Source organism: Salvelinus fontinalis, chromosome 21 (assembly GCF_029448725.1).
Source record: "Salvelinus fontinalis isolate EN_2023a chromosome 21, ASM2944872v1, whole genome shotgun sequence".
In the NCBI taxonomy this organism is placed as follows: Eukaryota; Metazoa; Chordata; class Actinopteri; order Salmoniformes; family Salmonidae; genus Salvelinus; species Salvelinus fontinalis.
The window spans coordinates 29,063,256-29,081,211 of NC_074685.1; the positions used below are offsets into that span (position 1 = coordinate 29,063,256).

The 17,956-nt window shown below is 44.0% G+C and overlaps 1 protein-coding gene across 2 annotated transcripts; it reads left to right on the forward strand.

The window, feature by feature from the left end:
- The first annotated feature begins 1 nt into the window (after position 1).
- Positions 2 to 10,064, forward strand: LOC129818577 (uncharacterized). Of its 2 annotated transcripts, none has more exons than XM_055874616.1 (2): positions 2 to 1,079; positions 7,068 to 10,064. In XM_055874616.1, the coding sequence occupies exon 2, from the start codon at positions 7,078 to 7,080 to the stop codon at positions 8,674 to 8,676; it is 1,599 nt and encodes a 532-aa protein (XP_055730591.1). In that variant the 5' UTR covers positions 2 to 1,079; positions 7,068 to 7,077; the 3' UTR covers positions 8,677 to 10,064. The 2 variants fall into 2 exon arrangements, with proteins under 2 accessions (XP_055730591.1, XP_055730590.1); XM_055874615.1 differs by lacking the exon at positions 2 to 1,079 and adding an exon at positions 5,504 to 5,659.
- The last annotated feature ends 7,892 nt before the right edge of the window (positions 10,065 to 17,956 follow it).

Consider the following 17,956-nt stretch of genomic DNA (forward strand, 5'->3'; position numbering starts at 1 on the left):
GTTCAGACCCTCTGATATAGGCTACATCAGTGCTTCATGCGCAGCCTACAGATATGGGGAATTTTAACAGTTCATAAATCTAGGTCTACTGCTATTTCACAGCTTTGCACGATTCATTCTAAGGCTATTTATTTCACACAGAGTAGTTTGGATTGCAAAACAATGCCATCCTTGAACTCCTTGCCTAATTAGACGAAAGACACATTTCAAGCGACTTCATGTATGACCTGGATAGATGGCAGCATTCGTGCAAAACTGAAAGCGTGAACCACTGCATTTAATCATGGCAAGGTGACTGGGAAATGGACGTGTAGCCTACAAACAGACCAGTTGCGACCTCCAGCAATCAAAGAGGAAAAACGACAATACAGGGACAAGGTGGAGTCGCAATTCAACGGCTCAGATACAAGACGTGGGCTATGTGGCAGGGACTCCATACGGATTACAACGGGAAAGCCAGCGCCTCGCTCCTGGGCGAGCTAAACACCTTCATTGTGCCCCGGACGCTTGAGGTCGTCCGCATGCTTCCCAGCCGAAACAGTTCGTAGAGTTTGTGTATATATTATAACGACGTTTTGGACTTCGGTGAGTTCCCCCGCCCCTTCGTTGGTGATTGGTCAACAATAGGGATTCTTCAATAAAGTATTTTTTATCATTCAAGGAGAGATGAGTCAGTAAGATGCACGACTAAGATCTCTTTGCCAAAACGTGAACATTAATGACAGAGTTACAGTTCAAAGGAAATCAGTCAATTGAAATACATGAATTAGGCCCGAATCTATGGATTTCACATGACTGGGAATACAGATATGCATCTGTTGGTCACAGATACCTTAAAAATAAAGGTAGGGGCGTGGATGAGAAAACCAGTCAGTATCTGGTGTGACCACCATTTGCCTCATGCAGCGCAACACATCTTCACATTGAGGTGATCAGTCTGTTGATTGTGGTCTGTGGAATGTTGTCCCACTCCTCTTCAATGGCTGTGTGAAGTTGCTGGATATTGGTGGGAACTGGAACACGCTTTCGTACACGTCGATCCAGAGCATCCCAAACATGGTCAATGGGTGACATGTCTGGTGAGTATGCAGGCCATGGAACAACAAACATTTTCAGCTCCCAGGAATTGTGTACAGATCCTTGCGACATGGGGCTGTGCATTATCATGCTGAAACATGATGGCACGACAATGGGCCTCAGGATCTCGTCACAGTATCTCTGTGCATTCAAATTGGCATCAATGAAATTGCAATTGTGTTTGTTGTCAGTAGCTTATGCCTACCCATACCATAACCCACCATGGGGGCACTCTGTTCACAACGTTCACATCAGCAAACATCTAATCTTTTTCTGCGAAATGTATTTTATTTCAGCTCATGAAACATGGGTCCAACACTTTACATGTTGTGTTTATAGAAGTTTGCTGATGAGAACATTGTGAACAGAGCTACCAGTCAAAAGTTTGGACACACAAACTCATTCAAGGGTTTTTCTTTATTTTGGCTATTTTCTACATTGTAGAATAACAGTGAAGACATCAAAACTATGAAATAACAGATATGGAATCATGTTGTAACCCAAAAAGTGTTAAACAAATCAAAATATATTTCAGATTTTAGATTCTATAAAGTAGCTACATTTTGCTTTCATGACAACTTCAAATCAAAATTTATTTGTCATGTGCGCCGAATACAACAGGTGTAGACCTTACAGTGAAATGCTTACTAACAGGCTCTAACCAATAGTGCAAAAAAGGTATTAGGTGAACAATAGGTAAGTAAAGAAATAAAAAAAATAAACAGTAGAAAGACATTGAAAAACAGTAGCGAGGCTATATACAGTAGCGAGGCTCTACAAGTAGCAAGGCTACATACAGACACCGGTTAGTCAGGCTGATTGAGGTAATATGTACATGTAGATATGGTTAAAGTGACTATGCATATATGATGAACAGAGAGTAGCAGTAGCGTAAAGAGGGGTTGGCGGGTGGCGGGACACAATGCAGATAGCCCGGTTAGCCAATGTGCGGGAGCACTGGCTGGTCGGGCCAATTAAGGTAGTATGTACATATGTATATGAATGTATAGTTAAAGGGACTATGCATATATGATAAACAGAGAGTAGCAGCAGCAGCATAAAAGAGGGGTTAGGGGGTGGGCACACAATGCAAATAGTCCGGGTAGCCATTTGATTACCTGTTCAGGAGTCTTATGGCTTGGTGGTAAAAACTGTTGAGAAGCCTTTTTGTCCGAGAGTTGGCACTCCGGTACCGCTTGCCATGTGGTAGTAGAGAGAACAGTCTGTGACTGTGGTCTTTGAATATTTTTAGGGCCTTCCTCTGACACCGCCTGGTGTAAAGCTCCTGGATGGCAGGCAGCTTAGCCCCAGTGTTGTGCTGGGCCGTACGCACTACCCTCTGTAGTGCCTTGCGGTTGCAGGCCGAGCAATTGCCGTACCAGGCAGTGATGCAACCAGTCAGGATGCTCTCGATGTTGCAGCTGTAGAACCTTTTGAGGATCTCAGGACCCATGCCAAATCTTTTTAGTTTCCTGAGGGGGAATAGGCTTTGTCGTGCCCTTTTCACTGTCTTGGTGTGTTTGGATCATTCTAGTTTGTTGGTGATGTGGATACCAAGGAACTTGAAGCTCTCAACCTGCTCCACTACAGCCCTGTCGATGAGAATGGGGGCGTGCTCGGTCCTCCTTTTCCTGTAGTCCACAATCATTTCCTTAGTCTTGGTTACATTGAGGGATAGGCTGTTATTCTGGCACCATCCGGCCAGGTCTCTGACCTCCTCCCTATAGGCTGTCTCGTCGTTGTCGGTGATCAGGCCTACCACTGTTGTGTCGTCTGCAAACTAAATTATGGTGTTGGAGTCGTGCCTGGCCATGCAGTCGTGGGTGAACAGGGAGTACAGGAGGGGACTGAGCACGCACCCCTGGGGGGCTCCAGTGTTGAGGATCAGTGTGGCAGATGTGTTGTTACCTAACCTCACCATCTGGGGGCGGCCCGTCAGGAAGTCCAGGATCCAGTTGCAGAGGGAGGTGTTTAGTCCCAGGATCCTTAGCTTAGTGCTGAGCTTTGAGGGTACTATGGTGTTGAACGCTGAGCTGTAGTCAATGAATAGCATTCTCACATAAGTGTTCCTTTTGTCCAGGTGGGAAAGGACAGAGTGGAGTGCAATAGAGATTGCACCATCTGTGGATCTGTTTGGGCGGTATGCAAATTGGAGTGGGTCTAGGGTTTCTGGGATAATGGTGTTGATGTGAGCCATGACCAGCCTTTCAAAGCACTTCATGGCTACGGACGTGAGTGCTACAGGTCTGTAGTCATGTATGCAGGTTGCCTTTGTGTTCTTGGGCACCGGGACTATGGTGGTCTGCTTGAAACATGTTGGTATTACAGACTCAATCAGGGACATGTTGAAAATGTCAGGAAAGACACCTGCCAGTTGTTCAGCACATGCCCGGAGCACACGTCCTGGTAATCCGTCTGGCCCCGCAGCCTTGTGTATGTTGACCTGTTTAAAGGTTTTACTCACGTCGGCTACGGAGAGCGTGATCACACAGTCGTCTGGAACAGCTGACGCTCTCATGCATGCCTCAGTGTTGCTTGCCTCGAAGTGAGTATAGAAGTGATTTAGCTCGTCTGGTATGCTCGTGTCACTGGGCAGCTCGCGGCTGTGCTTCCCTTTGTAGTCTGTAATAGTTTGCAAGCCCTGCCACATAAGATGAGCGTCGGAGCCGGTGTAGTATGATTCAATCTTAGCCCTGTATTGGTGCTTTGCCTGTTTGATGGTTCATCGCAGGGCATAGCAGGATTTCTTGTAAGCTTCTGGGTTAGAGTCCCTCGCCTTGAAAGCGGCAGCTCTACCCTTTAGCTCAGTGCGAATGTTGCCTGTAATCCATGGCTTCTGGTTGGGGTATGTATGTACAGTCACTGTGGGGACGACATCCTCGTTGTACTTATTGATAAAAACCAGTGACTGATGTGGTGTACTCCTCAATGCCATCGTAAGAATCCCAGAATTTTGCACACTCTTGGCATTCTCTCAATCAGCTTCATGAGGAATGCTTTTCCAACAGTCTTGAAGGAGTTCCCAAATATGCTGAGCACTTGTCGGCTGGTTTTTCTTCACTCTGTGGTCCAACTTATCCCAAACCATCTCATTGGGTTGAGGTTGGGTGATTGTAGAGGCAAGGTCATCTGATGCAGCACTCCATCACTCTCCTTGTTTTTTCCCCAGATTGACTGATCTTCATGTCTTAAAGTAATGATGGACTGTCGTTTCTCTTTGCTTATTTGAGCTGTTCTTGCCATAATATGGACTTGGTCATTACTAAATAGGGCTATCTTCTGTATACCACCACTACCTTGTAACAACACAACTGATTGGCTCAAACGCATTAAGAAGGAAAGAAATTCCAAAAATGAACTTTTAACAAGGCACACCTGTTAATTGAAATGCATTCCAGGTAACTACCTCATGGAGCTGGTTGAGAGAGTGCCAAGAATGTGCAAAGCTGTCATCAAGGCAAAGGGTGGCTACTTTGAAGAATCTCAAACATAAAATATATTTTGATTTGTTTAACACTTTTTTTGGTTTCTACATGACTCCATACGTGTTATTTCATAGTTTTTATGTCATCACTGTTATTCTACAATGTAGAAAATAGTAAAAAAATAAAGAAAAAACCTTGAATGAGTAGGCGTGTCCAAACGTTTGACTGGTACTGTATGTATATACATACATTATATGTATATATATTTATAGTCCAGTCTCTGACATTGCTCGTCCTGATATTTCTTAATTCTTTGGGATTATGTGTGTAGGAGGCCTATTGTGTTTTTATTTGACTATTTTTATTGCTAGGTATTACTGCACTGTTGGAGCTAGAAACACAAGCATTTCGCTGTACCTGCGATAACATTTCCAAATCTGTGTACGCGACCAATAAAATTTGTTTTGATTTGAATTTGATTTGAATAATTCCTGAACACAAAAATATGAACTCTTGTACATCCATTTGTCGCCACCTGGTGTTCACAACATGTAAACCTTGGATAGGATTTGCGGCCACAGCTCACAGCAAGAACCACGCAGTTGTTTTGGGTTCCACTGTTGTGATTTCTATCACTTCTCTTTGTATGACACATACAGGCTACAGTAGCAGGCCTATGGAAAGTCCCTGAGTGGGGACAATGAGTAATATCAGTAGTGGGTTTTGGTGGAAAAAGTGTAGCAGTCTGACATTAAATTGAGTAAGCATTCCTATAAGAAGTTGTTAGCACTAAAATGGTTGAATGCATTGGACATTAGCTGAATCATGCATTGGAAGCGAATGGGATTTGCGCGTAAATTCACATTACAGCGGATTTCAAATTGATTGCTTAGCTTAGCCTAAATGTTGATAAAATATAGAGTGAACCGAAGTCCGTATTAAATGGCTTATAACAGGGACAGAATGTGTTAATATCGTCACCGCTATGAGTGCTATGACAGGGGCGAATAGCCTATGTGCGGTGGTCCATGATAAATAGATCCCTCCCTTCTGGAAAGAATGAAAGCAGTGAGTGAATGACAGAATCATAACAGAAATAGTTAGATTGAAAAGACTACTTTCTTCAAAAGGAACAGAATCGTCTCGAATCAGCAAGGGTATGTTATTATACGATATTCCCATTCGTTGTAAATAAGTAGCAGGTGGCATACAGCCTGGGCTGTCGAGCAGAAAAGCGCTATAGCGCCATTTTATTGAATACAACCGTATTATAATATGCAAATAACGGGTCCGCTTCCAAAAATACAACTGCGTGTATAGCCTAATATTCCTTCACGCTCCAGTTATATCTGAGATAAAAGAGATGTCATATTTTATATACATAACACAGCCAAGTACATCATCCCGTGGATATGTATTGTATTTTATGGCAATTTTATGCCAATTTTATTACATTTAGACTACTGATGAGCTTGAAATAAAAGCCGAAAAATATAAATTCTTTAGAAATTATTATTTTTCTTCACATACTGGGCCTTTACTAGTCCTGTATTAGTGGACCGATATAGCCGTCTGTAACACCGGCGTTTTTTTTTTCAGCAACCCCCCTCAAACATCTTCCCGCAGCTATGGCTACATGTATTTTCTGTTACTTTAAGGAGAATTTTGTAAAAAAAAATCTGGAAACAGAACACGGTAGGCTTATACTTATAATTAAGCAAATACATTTTACCGTCAGTGACCTGAGTGGGTTAGCTCAGTTTGAAGTCAAAACAGAAATAAGGGAATAAGCCTTCAGAAAGATTATTGGACTAACAGGGCTGACGACGCGAGCGTTGCAAAATAAATTTTGAAATCAATGGTATTCAGTTATTGCACCCACACTGCTCGCGTGTCAACAAGCGTCTGTGTTGCCAAGGGCTAACAAGACGTGTGCGGTCTGGTCAGCATGTTAAATAGAAGTCCTTTCTATTTCTGACACAGATAGTGCTGCAAGTCCTGCCTCTCCCATCTCCTCATTGTTTTTTAGAAGCAGGTACCCACGTGCCATCTCCTCATTGGTTATACCCACGTGGGTGATTGAAAGACCAACCTGTTGCCGGTTTTCGTGGTAATACTATGAAAGTTTAGATGCCAATCACCATATAAATTCAAAGATGAAAAAGCCTGGAAGGAGGAGAGATGACTAGAAATGATTCGGTTGACTGTTTTATGTGTGGATGAATTGTCGGAGTAGAGGACCTTGTGCATTTCAGGTAAAATAACAACCTAATGTTTATATCCCAGGACAAATTAGCTAGCAACAGCAAGCTAGCTAAATAGGACAAATTAGCTAGCAAGTGCAAGCTAACTAGCTAAATTGCCATAAATATTTAATGCTTTTCGACCTGTCCCCAAATGAATGTCATTGGTTCAGAGTTTGTTTTGATATTTTAACCTGCGTGTCGTGATCACGTTTGGTGTAGGGGGACAAAATAAATGTATGCACGATGGCGCACGCGTGCAGCCGGTTTGGGTTCTGTGTTAGTCCAAATATGTAAATAACGCCATAATCTTTTCCCCCAGGACATTCATCATGGGGAAGCTATGTGAGCTGGCCCTTGTGTCTCTGGCCCTCCTGGCTCTACTTCATACTGACTCTACATGGGCCAAGAGAAGTGGCGGCAGCAGTAGCAGCAGCAAAAAGTCGTCATCCAACAACAGGGGTTCAGAAAAAAAGCCATCAAAAACATCAAACACGCAGACAGGAAGCTATCCCAGACAACCACAGAGCCCCAACAGGAACCCCAACTCATACCCAGCAGGAGGTAGTTATCCAGGGAGAGGTACCAATCAGAACCAGAACCCAGCCGGTGGATACCCTGCTGCAGGTGGCTATCCTGCTGCAGGTGGCTACCCCAACCAGCAGTATCCAGGCAGAGCCAATCCTGGGGGATATCCAAACCAGAACCCTGCAGCTGGAGGTTACCCAGCCGCTGGTGGCTATCCTGCAGCAGGTGGCTATCCCAACCAGCAGTATCCAGGCAGAGCCAATCCTGGGGGATATCCAAACCAGAACCCTGTAGCTGGAGGTTACCCAGCCGCTGGTGGCTATCCCAACCAGCAGTATCCAGGCCGGGCAAATCCTGGGGGATATCCAAACCAGAATCCAGCAGCGGGTGGTTACCCTGCAGCAGGAGGCTACCCCAACCAGAACCCAGGGAGAGGAGGGGTCAATCAGGGATACCCAGCTGGAGGTTACCCAGTAAGAGGGGGAAATACTGGCTGGGGGCAGGCAGGGGGCTACCCTGGTGGAGGGATGGGAGGAGGTTACCAACCCAACTGGAACCCAAACAATAAGATCCTCAGTCCCCGCTATGGTTATGGAGGTGGGCATGGGGGTATGGGAGGTGGCTCTCCCTTCTCACGCTCAGTTCAGAATATGGGGCACTACCCCTCTACTCAGTCCAAGGGCTTTGCTAAGAAGGCTCTTATGGCCGCAGGGGTTGGGGCTGTGGCAGGTATGGCAGTAGGCTATGGCCTTGGGCGTTTCCCTCGCCCACATTTCAACTTCCGCAACCCTCAGGAGGAGCAGTCCTACAACAACTACATGTACAGCAAATACGGTGAACGCTCCACAGATGAAAACGACTATGGCCGGGACTATACCTACAAAGTACCACCGCGGGCAGAGTCCTACGATAGCTTCATGGATACCTGCATGAAGAGGAACGACCTTCTGCAGGATCAGGGCAGCGACTCCCAGGCCACACCTAACAACCAGAGGAACAACCCCCAGGGAGCCAACAGCCAGAGCCTGCCCATCACTCCTGAGGTGGGGAACAGCAGTCCAGCTAGCAACCAGGAGGGAACAGACACAGTGAAGCCTCTCACCCCAGCCCCTACGGAGATAGCTGGAGAGGATACGGATAAGGAGGAGGATGACGGCCTCACAGTGAGCATTGAGGAGATTGGTTACCCTGTATTGGTGGAGCAGCTGAAGAACCGTAAGTGTGTGGAGCTGTACATGAACTACTCTGAGCGTTTCCTGGAGAAGCAGACAGCTGAACACAGCAGCGGCAGCAACAATAACAACAAGTATGAGAACAGTCGCAGTAACCCCCTTGGCCAGGGGCTGGTACAGCTGATAACCACCTTCCTCATGGTCCTGAGCAGCACTCTTCTGCTGCAGTAAGACAGGAACACAGCCATGTCCCAGTTGTCTGGAATAGCTTCATTTCCTAGTCACCCCTCCTCAAAATGCCACTGATTTCTTGTGAGGATAGGTTAATTAAATAAGGTGTAGGTGGAGATATAACCAATCCTTTAACTAATCCGTGGTCATGAAGGAAAGGGGACAAGGAAAGGAAGCCAGTGGAAAATAACTTCCATTGAACTTCCAGCAAAATGAGGACCGATAAAAATGTGAACTGTAGGGGGTACTCGAGGACCGGAGTTGGGAACCACTGCTGTACATGATACTTCACATGGTATTTGTACTTTAAGTGTTCGATATCTCGACACTATTTCTAAAATATACCGAAACCATCTGTCCTGCTTGTCTCTTACAGCTTAGTTCAGTTTACTGCTAAATATGGAATAACAGGATTTTGTCTGTAAGTCCAAAACCATGAGTGAGTCACGTAGACAAAGGGGAAGTATAAATGCAAAAGTAGCAAGTCTCATCAGTACATCATATGACTTTAATTAAATGCAGATACACAAGATAAACATTATTACAGCAATTTTTTGGCACCATATAAGGTACTATCATCCGATTAGGGGTTCAGTGTCTTTATGCCAAAGTGGTTCCACAGAAAGTACAGACAAGCATTATGTTGACAATTTTTTTCATGCATTTCCATGTGCATTATACTGTACATCAGTGGTTCCCAACTCCAATCCCAGAGTACCCACAACCCCACACATTTTTGTTGTAGCCCTAGACAAACGTAACGGATTCAACTCATTGAGGGCCTGATGATTAGTTGACAAGTTGAAACAGGTGTGCTTGTCCGGGGCTACAATAAAAATGTGTACTGTTGGGGCTATTGGGAGGACCGAAGTTTGGAACCACTGCTTTACATAATAGTTCACATGATATTTTAATTTGTACTCAATGTTATGTGGTCTGCAGTATTTGGTTTTAAAAGTTGCCTGTTTGGTAAATACTATAATAATTAAGTATGGAATGGTCAGAGTTTTGTTATTAATCAATCCCTATTTCTGTTCCTATTTTTCTTTTGTGCTCTCTTGTTCCATCTCTCTACCTCCCCATCTAGTCTCCCTCTCTATGCCCTCCTGTCCCCTTGTTATCAGAAGTGCACTTATTTCTCTTGGCGAATGGATATAAATGACTCTTCTTTTTCAAGGATGTATTTAGTGATTAACTCATTTATATTGGTTTTAACATAGAGAACAACATGCATTGTTTTAATGTGTCTTTAAAATACTTCAAAATAACCACTTTGTCATGCTTGAACTCAATGGGGAATTTTACCATTATCTTGCTGAAATGACTGATGTCTTCCATTTCCCAAGTACAGAATGAGTAAAAACAAATAAAAAAAACACATAATCGCACTTCCTTTTGTGCTCATTGAAAATGTGCGGTCATTCTCGTCTAGGAAAGCACGAGGGCAGTTACCATGATTATCTCACAGAGCACAAATAAGCATTTAAAGACATCTCTTACTAGGAAACTAGTTGCCTCAGGGGAAATTGTTACAGAACAGTCATTACTGAGTGAGGAAATCGAACAGACATGGTTTGTGCCTGCTAGTTGGCAGCGTTACAATTCCCATACTGTTAAATGAAAAATTATCATTAAGCTATCTTTACAACAGAACACAAATTCCTCGTCGCATCTCATTCACAAAAAATATGTATTTGATTATGAACGGAATACTACGCCTGTTATTCATTTAAAGCATTTTTTTGTATTTCTGTGATAAGAAAAAAAAAACTTCCAATATTTTTCCAATATTTGCTGAAGCCTGGCACACAATGCTTATACTTGAAGTACTATACTGTTGAGTTCATTTTCAAGTATTTTAATCCAAAATGCAGAGGGAAGGCCTTTTCATTTCTTATTTACTGATCCCCTCCCCTACACTTATCCATGTCACTACATGGTCCTGAACTTAACTACTGCCACATGCATAATAATTAACATTAACATAATAAAGCATTATTAAAAATAATAAAGATATACAGCTCTGGAAAAATTAAGAGACCACTGCAAAATTATAAGTTTCTCTGGTTTTACTATTTATAGGTATGTGTTTGGGTAAAATTAACATGTGTTTTATTCTATAAACTACTGACAACATTTCTCCCAAATTCCAAATAAAAATATTGTCATTTAGAGCATTTATTTGCAGAAAAGGACAACTTGTCAAAATAATAAAAAAGATGCAGTGTTGTCAGACCAGTGGCTTGTAGGCCTCTCCAGGTCTCGCACCCACTGTGAAATTTGGTCAATCAAGGTGTGAATGGAGGACCACCAGATCAAGACCCTGTCATGGCCAGCCCAATCTCCAGACCTGAACCCCATTGAAAACCTCTGGAATGAGATCAAGAGGAAGATGGATGGTCACAAGCCATCAAACCAATCAGAGCTTGTAACGGCTCTCTTTCGGTGAGTGAGTAGACCAATGCGCAGCGGGTGATGAATACATAATGTTTATTTGACAAGACGGAAAAACACGAAACGAAATACACTTGAATGATAAACAAAATAACAAAACGAACTAGACAGACCTAAACTATGAACTTACATGAAACGAGGAAACACATGAACAGGAACGACCGAAACGAGACAGTACCGTGTGGTGCAAAATACACAGACACAGCGACAATCACCCACAAACAAACAGTGAGAACAACCTACCTTAATATGACTCTCAATTAGAGGAAAACGCAAAACACCTGCCTCTAATTAAGAGCCATACCAGGCAACCCAAAACCAACATAGAAACAGAAAACATAGACTGCCCACCCAAAACTCACGCCCTGACCATCACACACATACAAAACAACAGAAAACAGGTCAGGAACGTGACAGAGCTGCTTGAATTTTTGCGCCAGGAGTGGCATAAAGTCACCCAACATCAATGTGAAAGACTGGTGGAGAGCATGCCAAGACGCATGAAAGCTGTGATTGAAAATCATTATTCCACCAAATATTGATTTCTGAACTCTTCCTAAGTTAAAACATTAGTATTGTGTTGTTTAAAAATGCATTATTCGAGGTCTGACAACACTGTTTTGTTGACCAGTTGTCATTTTCACCAAATAAATGCTCTAAATGACAATATTTTTATTTGGAATTTGGGAGAAATGCTGTCAGTAGTTTATAGAATAAAATAAAAATTTTCACTTTACCCAAACACATACCTATAAATAGTAAAACCAGAGAAACTGATCATTTTGAAGCGGTCTCTTAATTTTTTCCAGAGCTTTATATATTTTATCAAATTAAACTATAGTGGACCAGAGTAGATAAACCAAGCGTTGTGAATAAAACAAGTTTCCTTTGTAACGATCGTCGTATAGAGGAGAAGGAGAAGACCAAGGTGCAGCGTGGTAAGTATTCATCATTTATTTTAATGAATACGAATACTAAAACAAAACAACAAACACGATAAACGAACATATCTGCAAGGTGACATACACTAAACAGAAAATAACCACCCACAAACACAGGTGTGAACAGGCTACCTAAGTATGATTCTCAATCAGAGACAACGATAGACAGCTGCCTCTGATTGAGAACCATACCAGGACAAACACATAGAAATACAAAACAAGGACAATATAGAACACCAGACATAGAATGCCCACCCAAACTCACGCCCTGACCAACCAAAATAGAGACATAAAAAGGATCTCTACGGTCAGGGCGTGACATCCTTATGATAAGTAATAAGGTAGTTCTGCACTCCCATCCCACTGGGAACACACTGGTTGAATCAATGTCGTTTCCACATCATTTCAGCGAAATTACATTGAACCAACGTGGAATAGACATTGATTTGACATCTGTGCCCAGTGAGATTTTAAGAATTCCATAGAAAATAAAATGAATTAGTTGGAAATTACTTTAATATGGGTTACAAAAACGTATGTATGCTATTTGCAGATACAAAAGCTAGTCAATAATCACACATTTATTGCAATGGCAAAATATGACTTATAAAAGTATTAAAATCACAGCAAAGTAGATGTTAATGGTAAAATTCATTCTTTTCAGCATGCTACTTAAGTTCATCCAGCTATTACAGTTTATAAAGCTGAAAAAAGATCTAGCACAGTCCTGTTTGACAGTCTGTGACACATGATTTTACAACATAATTATATACAAACACCCCCCTGACATTTATTTGAATTCAGTCCACTCTAGTCTTTCGGCCCAGCAATTCTGATAAAATCCACTTCCAAGGAAATGGTTTATGACTAGATTCCCCTAAGAAGAAAGGCACCATTGATTCCAGTGTGAGGAGGATGTTACTCATGGGTCCAGGTCCGGGGACAGCAGCGTTTCTGTAGCGACGCCAGTCAGACTGGTTGTGAAACCCTTAACCTTCAGGATAGTGGAATCTTTGGTCCTCTGCGTCGTAGCCATACCCACCTCCCCTGTAGCCATTTCTTGGCCTACCGAGTGACCCCAGCCCGTAGCCAATGGCAGCCCCACCCAGTGCCCCGGCGGCTGCTGCCCCTGCCATCTTCAGCCCCTGCTTGGAGGAGCCATGACTCTGGGAGGGGGGCCCTTTGCTTCCCACCCCTGTACCCTTTCCCCAGCCCCTGAATCCACCCCCGCGTTTACATAGGGCACCAGGGCACAGTGCTGCCACCAGCAACATCCATGCCCACAGGAGGAGAAGCTTCTGCTGGCCTATCATGACTGGATATTCCTGCAAAAACAAAATACATTGTAAGATTGAACCGTAAGTGTGTGGAGCTTTACCTGAACTACTCAGAGCACTTCCTGAAGAAGTAGACAGCTGAACACAGCAGCGGCAGCAACAACAATAACAAGTATGAGAACAGTCGCAGTAACCCCCTTGGCCAGGGGCTGGTACAGCTGATAACCACCTTCCTCATGGTCCTGAGCAGCACACTCCTGCTGCAGTAAGACAGGAACACAGCCATGTCCCAGTTGTCTGGAATAGCTTCATTTCCTAGTCACCCCTCCTCAATATGCCACTGATTTCTTGTGAGGATAGGTTAATTAAATAAGGTGTAGGTGAAGATTTAACCAGTCCTTTAACCAATCCGTGGTCATGAAGGAAAGAAGCCAGTGGAAAAGAACTTCCAGCAAAATGAGGACCATTTCCTCCACATTTTATGGGGATATTTGAGCTTTAATATTGTTTTACCGTTTCTCTAATGGCCAATCTCCTTTGTGTCTCTAATATTTGCAATGATCCCCTGTCAATCTGGATCACCTGCTGTAGTACTTCCACACTTCTTTTTCCATTGCACTTTTTGTTGCAGAGTAGTTCCTGGTAGACTACTCTGTTGAGCTCTGTATTTTGTCCTGTAAAACACTATGGTTAGGTCATGCCAAATGCATGATGCTTTAATATCAGTGGTGGAAAAAGTACCCAATTGTCATACTTGAGTAAAGGTTAAGATACCTTAATAGAATATGACTCAAGTAAAAGTGAAAGTCGCCCAGTACAATCCTACTTGAGTAAAAGTCTAAAAGTATTTGGTTTTAAATCTACTTAAGTATCAAAAGTCAATGTAATTACTAAAATATACTTAAGTATCAAAAGTAGAAGTAAAAGTATAAATCAATTCAAATTCCTTATATTAATCAAACCACACGGCACCATTTTCTTGTTTTCTTTTATTTATGTATAGCCAGGGGCACGCTCCAACACTCAGACATCATTTATAAATGAAGCAAGTGTTTAGTGAGTTGCCAGATCAGAGGCAGTTGGGATGACCAGGGATTTTCCCTTGATAAGTGTATGAATTAGACAATTTTCCTGTTCTGCTAAGCATTCACAATGTAATGATTACTTTTGGGTGTCAGAGAAAATGTATGGAGTAAACAGTACATCATTTTCTTTAGGAATGTAGTGAATTAAAAGTAAAAGTTGTCAAAAATATAAATACTAAAGTACAGATACCCCCCAAAAAGACCTAAGTAGTATTTTCAAGTATTTTTTACTTAAGTACTTTACACCACTGTTTAATATTGTATGTGTGTATCTATTACGATATATCTATGAATGTAACACTAACACTACAAGTACATAGAATGCTTAAAATGTTATTCAGTTTGAACCTGTTTTATGTTATTATGTGATAGGACATGAGGTAAGTGTCGAGGAAAATCTAACCAGAAAGGAGAGAGACTGTAGATTCTTTAAACAACCTTTTTTTATTAAGATTTGCAAAAATGAGACCGGTCAAACATCACCACAATGGTGTATGGTTGAGAGCTCAACAAAGAAGAGTTGTGTCTCAGTTTATATAAAGAAAAAGTATAGCCCCCCTTTGGGTGGTGTGACAAACAAACAGAACAATATTGTGAGGAAGTACTGGTTGGTGACAAAGGATTATGGAACTAAGAAACTGCGGTTGGCCTTTGGTGAGGTCTTGTCGAGAAATGTTGGCCATTTCTCAATGCTCATTGTCTCGACACTGTTTCTAAAAGAAACCGAAACCATTTGTCCTGCTCGTCTCTTGCAGCTTAGTTCAGTCTACTACTCAATATGGAATAACAGCATTTTGTCCGTCAGTCCAAAACCATGAGTCAGTCACATAGACAAAGAGGAAGTGTAAAAGCAGAGGGAGCAAGTCTCATCAGTACATCATATGACTTTAATTAAATGCAGATACACTAGATAAACATTATTACAGCAATTTCTGACACCATATAAGGTACTATCATCTGATTAGGGGTTCTGTGTCTTTTTGCCAAAGTGCACTTTAAAAATTAGGGGTTCAACAAGAGTTCTTCTAAGATCCTCAAAGTTCTTTGAAGAACCTTAGGGTTCTTGGCACTGAAAATGGCCCCCAAAAGCATCTTCTAAGAACTCCATAGGAGGTGGGGTTCATCGAGGAACCTCTTTAGTTGGTGGGGGTTCTTGCAGGAACCTAACTGCCCAACTGAAACGTTGGATTTGGAAGGGCGGCAGGTGCAGGCGCTTAACTGAAAAATGTTAAGGTTTGTCCCTTGTATGATCTAAATTGATATTGCTTCATGATGATACCATCTATCTTTTCATGTTTGTGAAAATCTTTCTAAAACAGAAAATGGACACAATTCAATGGAAATCAATCAACAAAGAGGTAAAAATTGTCACTCCCTGATCTAGTTCACCTGTCTTTGTGATTGTCTCCACCCCCCTCCAGGTGTCACCCATCTTCCCCATTATCCCCTGTTTATTTATACCTGTGTTCTCTGTTTGTCTGTTGGCAGTTCTTCTTGTTTGTCAGGCTTACCAGCGTTTGTCCTGTCAGCTCCTATCTTTTCCCAGCCTCTCTTTTTCTAGCCCTCCTGGCTTTTGACCCTTGCCTGTCCTGTCCTGACCCTGAACCCACCTGCCTGACCACTCTGCCCGACCCAAAGCCTGCCTGCCATCCTGTACCTTTGCCCCTATCTGGATTTCCCACCTCTGCCTGACCTGATCCTGTGCCTGCCTGCCATCCTGTACCTTTGCCTCTGTTGCTGTAATAAACATTGTTACTTTGACAAGGACTGAGTCTGGGTCTTACTTTATCCTGATAGTACGAACTGGCCCTGACTGACCCAGCAGACCCCGGGACAACAGCGCGACGCCATCTTCTCCCAAGGTACCACCACCGGGAGGCATGAGGAACTGCTTCGTGGCCTTATGGAGGGGTCCAAACGTTGGCTGAACACCATGACCATATATTGGACGGTTTGCTGGAGCAATTCCGCAAGTTCTCTGGGAGGCAGCCTACCCCGGTGGTAACCCCAAAGCCCCTCAAGAACCCAGCTGGTAGCAGTGCCCTCTCAGCGGCTACTCCACCTTCTCGGGATCCCCGTTTACCCCCCCACCGGAACGCTTCAATGGAGAGTTGAGCACCTGTCGGGCGTTTCTAGCTCAGTGTTCCCTCATTTCGAGATTCAGCCCTCCTCCTTCCCCTCGGATCACTCCAAGATGGATCTCATCACGCTGATATCCAGGAGGGCTCTCACTTGGGCTACTGCTGTATGGGAACAGCAGCCGGCCATATGTGTTAGTCTGGAGGGAGTCATGACAGAGGTGAAGAAGGTTTTTTACGCCCCGTTCTCCGGGAGAGAAGCTGCCCGGAGGCTAATCCAGCTTCGGCAGGGCTCCTGCAGTGTGGCTGACTATGTGGTGGATTTCCGCACATTGGCAGCGGAGATCGCTTGGAACCAGGAAGCACTGTTCGATATGTTCCTGCACGGCCTCTCGGAGGAGGTCAAGGACGAGCTTGCTGCTCGGGAGTTACCTACTGATCTTGATTCCCTCATCGCTTTGACCATCTGAATCGATGGGCGACTACGAGAATGACGGAGGGGGAGGAAAGTCGATTTTGCTCGCACGCCCAGGGATCCCACCTTGCCTCTGCGTCAATCCGGAAGCGCGCAACGTCTTGTTGCCGAGAGGACCCCAGGCTTCCCGACTTGCCGAAGACGGCCGAGTTACTGCTTCCTGAGCCTATGCCACTAGGTAGGGCTGGGCTGTCACCAGCGGAACGGCAGCACAGGATCGACACGAAGAGTTGTCTGTATTGCGGGACTCTTGGTCATTTTGTGTTCTCTTGTCCTCTAAAGAAGCCAGGCTCACCGGTAGGAGCAAGGCCTCTGGTGGGCCATATGGAGAACGTTCCTGCTTCCCCTGCTCGCACCCCTGGCATCCGAGCTGAACATCCCCACTCAGCCCCTCTCCATTCCCATGGACATTAGAGCGCTGGATGGGAGCTCTATAGTCCGAGTCACCCACAGCACCACTCCCGTCCACCTATGGGTGTCAGGGAACCACCGCGAGGCTATCTAGTTCCTGCTCATCAAGTCCCCTCTGATTCCCGTGGTATTGGGATTCTACTGGCTCCAACGACACAATCCCCTCATGAACTGGTCTACTGGTGCCATCATGGGCTGGAGACTGTTCTGCCATGCCCATTGCCTGAAGTAAGAACAACTTGCCCCGGGATGTGTTCCTGTGGACTCAGAAGGTGCCCCAGACCTCTCCGCCATTCCCGCGGAGTACCAGGGCCTCCGAGAGGTGTTCAGCAAGGCCCGGGCCATGTTGCTTCGGCCACACCAACCCTATGACTGTGGGATTGACCTTCTCCCTAGCACCATGCCGCCCCATGGACGTCTATACTCTCTGTCGGGACTGGAGACCAAGGCTATGGATACCTACATTGGGGACTCCCTAGCGACTGGATTTCTCCGACCCTCTTCCTCTCCCGCCAGTGCAGGCTTCTTCTTCGTGGAGAAAAATGACAAGACCCTGCGC